A 13,498-nucleotide genomic window follows, 5' to 3' on the forward strand; every position below is an offset into this window, starting at 1 on the left:
GACTGGAATGAGCAAGGGAAAAGGTCAGCAATGAGGAATCATTGTTTATGATTTTGATGCAAAGCAGTACAACTAGTAGCAAAGTCCGACAGGTGAGCATTGGACAATAGAAAGGGTACTTTTGGTGGACAGTTATGTCCATGCTCATGTCACCAAACAGCATACATATGGTGCAAGTTTCAGCTGCATTCAGCCGAACACAACTACTTTGTGAAGGTGAATATTACAAAGTGTCCTCTACAGAGTACCCATGGAATGCTGTCACTGTTGTTAACCACAAGAAGCAGCTCTTTGCACACTTTCCTGTAGTCAACATTCCATGGGTTCAACTCTATAGAGGAAAATTCATCACATCTGATTTCATGTCAAACTGTGATCATAAACACCTGGGGCCTGATCAAAGTCAGAACACAAATTGGGTGTAATTTCCGTGTTCTAAAAGAGTGTGCAGCTTTTGTATAGTTCCGCCTGTATTAAAATCCAAACGTTTCATTAGATCTGTTCTGACTTGAATAGTAGAAATATGCTGCATATAAACAGTGTGTACTTTCTATAAGCATAGACAAACATACAGGCTGAAGTATTTTTGGAAGCATCTGCACTATGTTTACAACTAATTCACATTAATGGCCTACATTAATCCGCCCAATCCTTTCCCTGTTATGCCTCTCGAGTCTTAAGGGACATCCAATATGTATGTTGTGCAGTTCTATAAGTTTGGTTTCTGGGCATGCACAGTGTGAAATGATGCAAGATATGCTATATAAATGGGCGTACATCCAGGCTGGAATCAAGCTCTTTGTGTATGGACCTTTCAGGTTTGTTCTGCTCCATGAGAGGTATATCATTATACTTTATGTTAATGTTTTATTCTTTTTCTGGTTCAGCTTTTAACCAAGCCACAGGAAAACATCTGCATTCCATTCCAACACCAATTTCAGTTGTTCTTTGTTTACACAGTACCCACATAAATTGTACCATGTTTAAAAAAAAAAAAAAAAAAAAAGTTTAAATTTTAGAAAATACCATTAGTTTCCTCCAAAGTGGGCAAAAAAGTTTAACTAAAATTGCAAGAAAGTGAACAAATGTGTGTATTTTTATTCTAACAACACCAAGAAATATTTTGCAGTTCTTGGAGTCATGATGGAGGAGATCTGGGCAGTTACAAAACCCCTCCTCCATCCTGTCTTCCCTAATGTTTTCTGTAGAGTAGGGTTTTGATCACAAATGATCACCAAACAATAACTAGTAAAGGGCCACATCATTTGAAACCCCTCTTTCAATTCAGGGTACTCCTTGTTACGAGCCGCGGCGGCCGCAGGCACTGCCTCGACTCGCCTTCCCCTGTCCCTAGAGTCCTGGTTGTCTCCATGACAACTGAAACATCATTTCCGGTTCTCGGCCTGACCATTGCTAGGTCAACGGCCAGACGCCAATCGGTCAGTTTATCGTGCCCCGGCAACACAGGGCAGCCAGGTGCGTGTGCCGGGACTTCTACTAAGCCTGCGGGCTATTAGCATTGATTACATTATTAAACCACACCTGGGGGGGCTTATTATGCCATTTCAGTGCCTGTCCTTGATTGGCTATCTTGAGTATTTAAGGCTTAGCCTCCCTTCCAGTTATAGCGTGGATTCTGTCTCTTGTTGACCTGCTCCTGTCCTGTTTGTGTGTTGTTCCTGTGGATACCCTGCTCCTCTATTATTGGACCTCCTGTTGTGACCCTTTACTTCGTTTCTGGATTCTGCTTTTGTGCTGGTGACCCTGACCTTTTGGCCTGTTATTTGACTACTCTGCTTACTTTGGACCCCTGACCTCGGCTTACGTTTGACCATCCATTACCATCTGCTCTGCCTCCTCCGGCCCTGCCGCTGTGGTGTTGTTTATAAACTTACACTACATTAAGAGTTAAGACCTGGGGGCATCCGAGTACCTGTGATCACATCAAGCTCTATGGGAAAGGTGGCTGGAATAGGCGAAGACCTCTACCGCTAGTTCTGTAAGTTTATTACGATACCGGCAGTCTAACACTCCTGAGTTTATTGTAGCAAGGACAGGGGAGATCCTACCCAATCCCTTGAGTTCGTAATGATTTCTGTAGTGGTTATTGTCTGTTTTCCCACATGCTCATCAGACGATACCTTTTCAGGGGCTACACCCTTTAAAAGAAATGACTCCCCTCTTTCAAACAATGATGCACCAAGTCTCTAAAATGTGGAAAATTGGGTACTTTTAGTGCCCTCTTCCATGTCCTGTTTCTTCTAGTATTTCTGTAGTGCAGGGAACTGAGACACCACTAATGATTGGATGCCCCTCTATTAAGTAGGTGCTTGGTCATCATAAATAAATCTCAGTATTCTGAAAGAAAAGAACATTGAGAATGAAACATCAAACCCTGTTGCAAGAGGGCTGGTCTCAGTGCAATTTGGCCACGCACTAAATCATATACCTTGGGGTTCCATTAATGCTGTTATATGATGGCCACACACACAGGTGTCACCTTTAGTCATTGGCAGCCGATCAGTTTACAATTGCTTACAACTATTGTTGGTGAATATCCACATATGGTTAATTTGAGTCAATTTGCTCTAAATCAGCCAAACTGGCAGATTAAATGTGGTCTGATTTTTTTTTATTATTATTTCTTGATAAGGGAAGAAGAATCAAATAGATACTAAGTTTACCACCACCCACGCACCACCCCAGGAACATGTATAGTATTTTGATAAAAATGAAAATATTTTACTAAATAATTATGCATTACTATAATTGTTTTATGTTCCCCTATTGACATGCAGACTGCAAGGCGGAAATAGCTTTTCTAATTGATGGCAGCAACAATATTGGACAGCGTCGTTTCAACCTGCAGAAAAATTTTGTGGCTAGAGTGGCCTTCATGTTGGGGATTGGCACAGATGGTCCTCACGTGGGAGTAGTTCAAGCCAGGTAATATGTTATGCAGATGATACAATGATGATGTGACAGTGTGTCATTTGCCAAAACGTGGATTGTAGATTAAAAAATCTAATAAACACTGTAACCCATGACAAAACATGTATGGATTTTCTCACACAGTGAGCTGCCAAAGACAGAGTTCTTTCTCAAGAATTTTACCTCAGCAAAAGATGTCACGTTCGCAGTGAAGGAAATCAGCTTCAGAGGTGGAAATTCCAACATAGGTGAGAAATAGTTATACTGGAAATAGGAAGATGGAAAGAAAGGTGGTTCACATTAAAATATGCTTATCACCTACACGCCTGCGGAGCAGCCAGTTTGTGGCCTGCCCTAAGCCTTTATCTGTGAGAATGCAGCCTATCAGTTCATTAGGAGCCAGTGACATCACATAGGCACGTTGTCAATGGCATTGGTGGCCTGCTGAATTTTGCATTCTCATTTTCATTGATTCTGCCTATAAAATAACTGCTTCTATTATGTATAGGCAAAACTTGCACTTTAAAGGAATGCTATCATTAAAGTATTTCCCCCCAAAAATTAAATACAAGCAGGTGTTAGTAATCCCAGGTGAATTTACAACAGAGTAAACCACTCACGGGTTTTGACGCAAGTGTTGACCAACTCAAAAAGATTGTATTTTATTTTAATTGAAAGGAAAAAAATGTTTTCTTATAATGTTGTTCATTTACAGGATGTTGGCTTGCAAACGTTCACAGCCTATAGGAAATGTTCTTTTAGTGAAATCTATACGGAGGTTCAGTTAGTGACTAAAATATGTCATAATACTTAGATGGGACCACAATAAATAGAATCAAACCTATAAAATAATAGTGTGATATCTTTCTTATTTGGCACTATACCAACCTAGCTAAATGTGTGTAACCATATAAACCTGAAATAAGACACAGACACAGATATTTTGGAAAAAAATAGGTTGCAGTTTATTTATTTAAATAATTAACCCTTCATGATGGCAATGAGAGCATAGCAGTCAGCTAACAACTAATCTTGAATCAATAAACCATGGGGGACAAACGCTCAACCACTAACCAAGAATCTCATTTTTGAAAATTGGCCGGAACTAATCTAGCATCAGCATGACTGCTTGCCCCTAAACTCGACATTGCTGTGCCAGGAAAAGCATGGCAAGGGACCCTCCACGCAGAAAAGGTCAAGAGTCATGTTCTTCGAAAGGGGCAGTGACGAGTGGCCAATAGGAATAGCACCTTCGACTAGTCACTGACTGACTGCACAGCTCTCATACCCACTGCGCCTCTTCTTTATAAATAAAAATGTTAAATGCAACTTACTAAAAACTAAGCAGGGTTAGTGGTGGTATCAGCGACAGCCAGGATCAGAAAGACTCAGCATTCCTTGCTGCGTGAAATTATACAGAGTAAACAAAACCTCCCAAGGATATCTTATTGGCTGGCTCAATGTAAACACAGGGAAAACTTAATCCCTAGTGGTAAGTGCCTATTCAGAGACCCAACTAATAGTTTTAAAAGCCCTCATCTTACTGCTTCACTTATTATATTTTTTTTAAATTAAATTGCAAATTCAATTTATATTTCATTTTAAGTATATTAAGCATTGATAGAAGTTATCCTTTAAAGGAAAATATTCCTTTGTGGCTTTTTTCCCCCTAGGAGTTAAATGTGAAAAGGGACACAAAACAGCTATTTTGTGAATATAACCACTATCCCTATTTCTAATCTTTTTCTAGATACACTCTTTCGTAGTGTGTATCTAGTATTTATGTTCCTAGGGATACTTAAGTTGGCCAGGTTTAAGCAGTCTTTTGTATTGCTCCAAGTGTCACTGAAAACATCGCAAGCCAGACTTCAAACCATTTTAAAAGTGGAATATAAATGATTGTCTGATCCTGTTGCTTAAAGTGAAAATAAATACATTTATTGAATAAAACATTAGTTTAAGATTGAATTACGCAGTGCAGCCAGCATGTTAACTTGGAAATTTCAGGACTGAAATCTCTCTCCATAGCAGCAAGAGCAAAGTTTTTTAACATTTGTACAATGGGAACACAAATATACATACATTATTACAGTGTTATACAATGTTCCAAAAAGAAATTAATTATAATATGCAATAAGTTCTGTCTCTCTCTGGGTGGATGGAATGGTGCTTTTGTTTTCAGTCCCTCAGGCAATGTTGACATCTGTCTTTTTTGGTCAATTTAAATCTTGGTAAATCTTAAATAGAAATATTACAAATAGGGAAGTTATATTTAGTCTCAAATTAATAAGTATTTCACAACAGATATGAGACGCTAAGGGGTATATTTGCTAAACTGCGGGTTTGAGAAAGTGGAGATGTTGCCTATAGCAACCAGTCAGATTCTAGTTATTTATTATACAAAATGACAGCTAGAATCTGATTGGTTGCTATAGGCAACATCTCCACTTTTTCAATCCCGCGGTTTAGTAAATATACCCCTAAAACTTTTACTTAGACTTATCTTATTATAGTTATTGAACAAAGTTATAAATGAGACCCTTACTTAATATTCAAAATAACTTGTTTTAACACAGAGACAGAATGAAAGGTCATTTATTCAATATAGAAATCTGGTTATTATCTTCTTGATTGAGGGCGGATATAGTGTCATAATAATATACAATGAACTGACGACTAAAGATACCATTGACGTTGTTCAGATGATATAGTAGTGGGGGGCAGAAGTAGACTGCATAAACCCACGTCTCCAAGATGAAGACTATACAGGAAAGGTAAGTGCTAAAGACTGAATCTAGCAAACGTTTAACCATAGGATAGAATTTATTTTCAAATTATACTTTTGCATATGTAAGCACTATTTAAAAAGAAAGTCCAAAAAATGGAATGTGTTCATTAAGATGGATAGTTACAGAAGATTCAGCTGAGCTCACCTTTGAACAACCACTGTTTATGTATCAAACAATTGGGGTAAACCCCATTTCACCTCCCACTTCCCCAGTGTTTTGCTCTGATTTGTGGTCACATTACAACCAAAGTGTACAGCCACCGGTGAGCATACAGTATTTTCAGAGCAGATTGAATATCATGTTGCAATTGAAGTTGGCGCAATTAAGGTGAGCATATGCTCTCAAATTATTAGAAGTTACTTTCCAATTTACAGACATGACCAAAAATAACTAATGCTCAGTAACAGGAGAATGACATGTCATTTAATTTTGCTTTTGTTAAATTCTACCAATTATTTTCAGGAAAAGCTGTGAAACACACAGCCCAGACCTTCTTCACCGCTGCTAATGGGGTGCGAAAAGGAATCCCGAAAGTCATGGTGGTATTTATAGACGGTTGGCCCTCTGACAACATTGAGGAGGCTGGCATAGTAGCCCGGGAATATGGCATCAATGTCTTCATTGTGTCTGTGGCTCCTCCCTCTCCGGAAGAGCTTGGAATGGTGCAGGATGTGGCTTTCATAGACAAGGTGATCTATAACAATGATAGAGGAGATGTTCCAACACAGTAATCACTCACATCTTAATAAGCAAACATGAATAGTCCTATAGCAAGGCAGCTAAACTCCTTTTATTAGGGATTTAAACAAATGGGCATTTGTCTCGCGACCAGGTTACTGCTTAAAACTAACAAACCAAAAAAACAACATCAGAGACCGTGTTTCTTCCATTGGCTACAATATTTATTTATTTCAACCTACTTGCGCTACAAGCAAAATACTTACTGAATATCACACTCTACTGCATTTGTCTGTTTGTTATAAAGGCCTGTGTAGCTGGGCTGATTTTTATTTAGCAAATGATATTTGAGCCTACAGTAGAGTTCAATTTGTTTTTTTGGGTTGCTGTCCCTGACTAGTCAGCTGATCAGTCATTTTAGTTTCCACATGTTATTAATTAGTATAAATAAAATAAATAAATACTCATTACCTGCCCTCAAATCCTAGAGGTAAAGGAAATGGCCAATAAAATGGCTTCTTTATTTTAAATTGCTATGGCTCAAAGTATACATATCCACTGCAAATTGCATATACAACCCCCCCCACCCCCCCCCCCCCCCCCGCCCCCCCCAAGCTTCTTCATGACATACTCGGGGTGTCCTTACTTGGCTTTCTCTCGTTGCCTGAAAAAAAATTGTCACTTGGTCTTCGAGCAGCAGTAGATACCACCACCTTCTCATTCAAGCTGAATTCAGTAATTTAAAAGTCCCAATGACAATAGCTGATTGCCTTGGGATGGTCAAACTGAGTTATATTGAAGGAGTATGATGTGAGGGAGTTGTCTGTATTTTACTGAGCAGAGAGTGACTTTTTCCCCCTCACAACAAGAGGAAGCCATATAAAGCCTGGCAGCTGTAAGAGATACCAGGGGGTAAATGTATGAATCTCCGGATTCTTCATCTCTGGCGTGTTCAGCCTCTTCAGCGCTTAAATTTAAAGCGGCGCTACATTGTAAAGGGAACTTCCCTTTACAATGCAGCGCCACTTTAAATTTAAGCGCTGAAGAGGCTGAACACGCCAGAGATGAAGAATCCGGAGATTCATACATTTACCCCCAAATGTATTAAACTGGGTTAAATTACATTTGGGACATTAGGGATGTGGACAGGGTGGAACAATGCATCGTCACGCCCTATTGCAAAATTTGCATAGTGTTCTATAGTGTGTAAGGCTCTTCTGAGTATGCACAATCCAGCACATGTGACCAGTGAACATGCACTGGATTGGCTTTTATCAGAGGAGGCCTTTGCTCTGTTCTATAAGGGCAGAGAGGAGGCATCATCTGGGTGTAAGGGGGAGCAAGCAGTTCGGAGATGACCTGGTATTTCCGGGGCCCACCTCACCTCTAGGCCCTGAAACCGTAGGACAGATAGTTACTGAATGTAGATATTTGTTTTCTAAATGGAAACACATCAGACACATATTTTAAACATCTATGTTTAACATCTATATTTCAGATGAATTAGCATGTATATGCAAGGGCCTGAAGGAATTGGTTCAATGAATTTAGCTTTATCTATCTTTATTGTGTCTCTTTTGTCGGAAATGTTGCAGTAATGTTGCATTGGTCTGTACTGGGTAATGTTAATGTGCACATGTATACAAAATATTAACATATAATTTTAGTTGTATTATATTCAAATATTTTTTTTTTATTTTTTTTTAAATGGTTTGTTTTTTAAAAAATATTCTGCTTCCCCCAGGCTGTCTGCAAAAACAACAGCTTTTTCTCCTACCATATGCAAAGCTGGTTCGGCACCACCAAGTATGCAAAGCCTCTGGTCCAAAAGTTGTGCTCTCATGAGCATCTTTTATGCAGCAAGACCTGCTACAATTCGGTCAACATTGCTTTTCTGATTGACGGTTCCAGTAGTGTCGGGGACCAAAACTTCCGTCTCATGCTGGAATTCATGGGTAACATAGTGAAAGCATTTGAGGTCTCTGACGTAGGTGCCAAAGTGGCCGCAGTGCAGTTCACTTATGATCAGCGTATGGAGTTTGGTCTGAATGACTATGCCAGCAAGGATGATGTGCTACGAGCCCTTTACAACATCCGTTATATGAGTGGAGGCACTGCCACTGGAGATGCCATCAACTTTGCTGTGCGCAGTGTTTTCCAATCCGGTAAAGCTGGACCCAACAAAAACTTCTTAGTTCTTATCACTGATGGCCAATCCTATGATGATGTCAGGGGCCCAGCCACTGCTGCACACAGAGCAGGTAAATACAAATCAATACTGTCAGTAAGCATGTTTTCACCTAGTACATGCACTTTCAAGAGCACTTGCTGCCTGCACACAGTGGCGGCAGACATATTGGACCTCATTTAGAGTCGGACCAAAGTCCGATTTAGGCGCAGCTAACCAAAAAACAGTACCACGCATGTGCAGAAAGCTCCAAATCCGCCTGCATCTTGGACGCAAATAACACTTGCAACAGCTTGCGACTCACTACGAAAGAATGGGAGGAACGCGGAATTGTGAAGGCGTGACCATGTAAATACATCCTAGTCGCAGAGAGGCGCAGACGCAACACACATCAAAACAGGGCTAAAGCTGTGCGGCAGGAATTAGGTGGCGCAAGCGTTAGCTAGCTGCAGGAACTGCTCGCAGCTCGATAGGGTATTAAGAGTAGAACGCAACTGGGGTTTGCTTGCAACTCGTAATACCCTACCAAGCTGCGGCACACTCCCACTTCTACACTTCTTACACAGACTTTGCGATCGACTCTAAATGAGGTCCATTGTGTACTGAACCAGTATTTAGGAAAGTACAGCCTGGTCTTTAATTAGCATGGTTCAGCACTTATTTAAAATTGGCCATGATGTGCCTCAGTGATGTCACGGATTCCTATGAATTGATAGACTGGTTGCATTTTATGACTATTGTAACAAAAATAGTAAGAGATAAAAAATAAAAAATTCTACTTTCACTGTTTGTGGGCAGTTGGTGCTCTTTAAGATTTTTTAGTTACCACCAAACCTGTGACATACGTAGTTCCTAGTTCCGCTTCTTACTCAATGGCCAGTCACATTGTTTTGCATGACATTTTAACAAGGTAATGTTATTACTTTATTTCTATAAAGCATTTTCAGCAATGAAATAGTTTTTAGTTACATTGCTTGGTCATCTATAGTTGAACAAATTGGTCATATTATCGCGCAGAAACATCTATTTTTTATATCCCTAATTAGAAAAAGAATATTGGGTTGTAATCTGTATGGCCACCTAACTGTTTTATTTCACAGATGGACCCCCTTTCCTCAATTGGCAGAACTGTGAGAGTCCCATATCAATGCCAGTAACTTAACTTCTGCAGGGCTGACATGGAAATTCAAATCAGTGCAATGTGTCAATAAAGCATACTTGCCCACTCTCCCAGGAGGTGTGGAAGAGCGGGCAATTCTCCCGGATCCTGCCGACTTCCTAGATGGGAGCCTCCATAACGCGATTCATGGTGAATCATAACAATTTGGCCCCAACCCTCACGGGAAAATGACACTTGCATTCTCATTGCATCATGGGGCCAAAATGACACCATTCACAGTGTCTCTGCCCCCTTCTGTCCTCACACTTCACCTCTCCTCCAGGACCTCTTGGAGTGAGGTGTAAAAAGTTGGCAGGTATGCAATAAACATCTGTAGGCGCTACCACAATATATTCAAGTCTGTATGAAAAAAATTGCAAACTTGTTTCCAAATGTTCAATTCTTGTAAATTTCTTGTTACTCAATCCACAGGTGATGGGTATCTTTCCTTGAATGTAGATATTGTCTTGGAGATACAGATTGTATCTGATGGTGAAGGCTTGTGTCACGAACGCCCAGCCTGTCTCAGATACAGCAATCTGAACAGCTGGCCGTAATTGTCATCACCTTAGTCACGTAGCAATAAATACACTTTTTCCCGCCATCACAAATTATTTTTTATGGTGTCCTAATGTTCACCAAAACCACTTATTAATGTTTCACACTTAAATCACAAACACATTTAGCATGAGCCTCCCTATGCTTTGTAAGTTCACAAGAATCACGACAAATACACTAGATTAAATGTATTTAATCTCAAAAATGTTTCCAAGGCTTATTTACAAAAATTAATAACAAGACATACAATATGTTACACAAATGAGCTTCAGAAAATAAAATAGGAAATAAAATCAGAGTTACAACTTACTAATTAAGACCTGGTGTGTGAGGGAACACATTTGAGGAAAATGGGACATTTCAGTCTTGATACACCCCTCATGAAAATGCACAATCTGGGGGTAAATGTATCAATATGCGGGTTCTTCAACACCCGCATGTTCAGCCTCTTCCGCGATTAAATTTCAAGCGGCGCTGCATTGTAAAGGGAAGTTTACCCTTTACAATGCAGCGCCGCTTGAAATTTAATTGCGGAAGAGGCTGAACACGCGGGTGTTGAAGAACCCGCATATTGATACATTTACCCCCTGATGTCTAAAGCAGATTTTAAACCCCTTTTTCCACATAGCCCTCACCGCCCACCTTTGCAATTTAGTTGTCAAAGGACAGATTGATCTCCCAAATCCCACGGGGCTTTTCGAAGAGAGCTAGGGATGTCCTGAGATCTGAATGTTCACAAGACCTGACTTCCCACCTTTGCTCGTTCTGCTTGGCTAGCTAGATGGTTTACAACTTTGGGGCTTCAACCTCCTCCAAGACCCTATCCCTCCCTAGTCTGGCTATTTCAACAGATTAATGATACTTGCATAAATTCAAACTCATGTCATCTAGCAAAGCACACGCTGAGATTTCTTTACAAGATTACATACAATATACATTGTCATACATGAATTCAACAGAAAATAAGCCATCAGATATACTACATAATCATCACAGCTTGTAATAAACTTTGAAGAGCAAGGCAGTCAGCCCCAGGCTGGATGTTAAATTACTGATGCATTTAAACCTATCACAGGTCTTTATCAAGGCATCCGAGCACCTAGAGATGTTTATCTATTTCTTACTATTTTGATATATTTGTGGTTTGTAGATGACATTCCAGACACTCATCTGAGGAAGCCACCTTTAGGAGCACTCCAGGTTGTACGCTAATTTCTAGAGGTATGCAATAAAGTTGATTGGATGAGCATTGCACAGTGCTATATTCATTCAAACTTCTCTAGGATGTCATACGAATGCTGATATTTCCTGAGATTCAGGACTCAGGAACCAGGCGGTTCCGCTACATAGGTGGGAGAGCAGTTCACCTGTGAAATAAAACATCTGGGTGGTCATCTTCTGTATAAACACACATTGAATAGTGTTCCAACAGGTAAGCACTTAAACAATTATAACCGTTATGTATTTTTCTCTTTTCATATATCCACAGGTGTAACAATGTTCACTGTGGGTGTTGCATGGGCACCTTTAGAGGACTTGAAGGACATGGCTTCTGAACCCAAAAACCAACACACGTTTTTCACCAGAGAATTCCCAGGCCTGGAGCAAATTGTCCCAAGCATTATCCGTGGGATCTGCAGAGATTACCTGGATTCACAGAAGTGAGGTTATCAGTTAGAACCTCCCCTTAGAGAGTATTGTTAAAGAGGCAGCTTGCAGATACTGGAAATACAGCCTCTCTAATAGGGGGAACACAGGCTACATACATTACCTGTAGACAACAGAAAAGCTACAGTTACATATTTCACAGCATTTGTTAACTGTGTAAAATATAATCAGCATCTTCTTCATCCACTTGTACGAGTTTATAAAAACAATGAGACCCTTCTGTATATGAAGGCAGTTATACAATCACTGGTAGCTTTGAACCAGTTAGAACCTAATCAGTCCTAAATCTCCTAGTCTTGTGTAAAATTACTCTTTTGACATGGCAGTGGCATGTACCTATGTGCAATGGAGACATTGTATTCAGCTCCCAACAACAAAAGGCTGTCAATTTCAACAGCCCAAAAATAGTAAGAATACAGAAAACTAGAAGATTTACTTTATTAAAGAAAGAGAAATGGCTGAAAAATGCACTTGCCTTGCAGCATACAGTTAGTAAATGCACCTCTAATTTTTATGACTGTCTCCTTTACGTGTACATTACACTTAGGTTTCAAAAACAATGTATTGGCTTGTAAACATGTATAATCAATTTTAAAATCTACCCTTCACCTATAAATAGGTCAGCTACCAAACTGGCTGTTTCTCTTCCCTCAATAAGCCAATCGATACCCTTTCAATGTTTACATCACATAAGCACTTTGCGTATCTGCAATGTAAGAGACAATCACTAGGTGGCAGTTTTGGCCTTGTAAAGATTTAAACTTGCATAGTAAACACAATTTTAGGCAAATGAAGATATATGCTTATTTGAATTCAAATTATCTAAAAATTAACTTAAAGTCATACCAGAAAGAGAACAAAATAATTAAAATATGACAATTCTGAAAAAAAGTACACTTTATTAACTGAAGGGGGGAAAGATTTATTTGCCAAGAATGTGATAAACACATAGTTGATCCAACTTTGCTTTTGACAGATTCTAATAATTACATCAGTATCTACAGTTTGTACCATTTATGGGAAAATATACCTGTACAATACATTTAAGTGTATATATATTTATATATTTGAGTGCTAACTGAGGATTGCTATCAGACCAAAGCATGTAATGTTACATCCAATAAATGCCTTGGCTACAATTTTGTTGTGATTTATTTCGTAAAATGTCTAGAAAAATAAATATTAAATTTTTTATTGCAATTTAATATCAATATGGGATTTCAAACTAAGTGATATTTCAATTTTGAATTATCACTAACATGGTCAGTTTCCAATGGTAACTCCCAATATCCAAAAAGCTCCAGAAAGCAAAAAGTAAAGAGAAAATAGCACTGCAGCCTTACCTCGCTTAGCCATGGGTTTGATTCCGGCCAGGGCAGTATGTGTGGGGAGATTATACATCCTTATCGTGTTTGTATGGGTTTTCTCTAGGTGTTCCGGTTTCCACCCACAGTCCCAAAACATCCTGGTATGTTAACAAACTTCTGTCAAGAATAGACCTTAGTGTATGTGTGTGTAGTAGGACAT

The 13,498-nt window shown here is 39.4% G+C and overlaps 1 protein-coding gene across 1 annotated transcript in view; it reads left to right on the forward strand.

The window, feature by feature from the left end:
- COCH (cochlin) overlaps positions 1 to 13,110 on the forward strand; it is a 59,843-nt gene extending 46,733 nt beyond the window's left edge. The window contains exons 8-12 of the mRNA XM_075193155.1: positions 2,799 to 2,946; positions 3,076 to 3,179; positions 6,183 to 6,409; positions 8,143 to 8,659; positions 11,793 to 13,110. Of these exons, the coding sequence (XP_075049256.1) occupies positions 2,799 to 2,946; positions 3,076 to 3,179; positions 6,183 to 6,409; positions 8,143 to 8,659; positions 11,793 to 11,968 (1,172 nt within the window). The 3' untranslated portion in view covers positions 11,969 to 13,110. The remainder of the gene's footprint in view (positions 1 to 2,798; positions 2,947 to 3,075; positions 3,180 to 6,182; positions 6,410 to 8,142; positions 8,660 to 11,792) is intronic.
- The last annotated feature ends 388 nt before the right edge of the window (positions 13,111 to 13,498 follow it).

This window comes from Mixophyes fleayi, chromosome 12 (genome assembly GCF_038048845.1).
Source record: "Mixophyes fleayi isolate aMixFle1 chromosome 12, aMixFle1.hap1, whole genome shotgun sequence".
NCBI lineage: Eukaryota > Metazoa > Chordata > Amphibia > Anura > Limnodynastidae > Mixophyes > Mixophyes fleayi.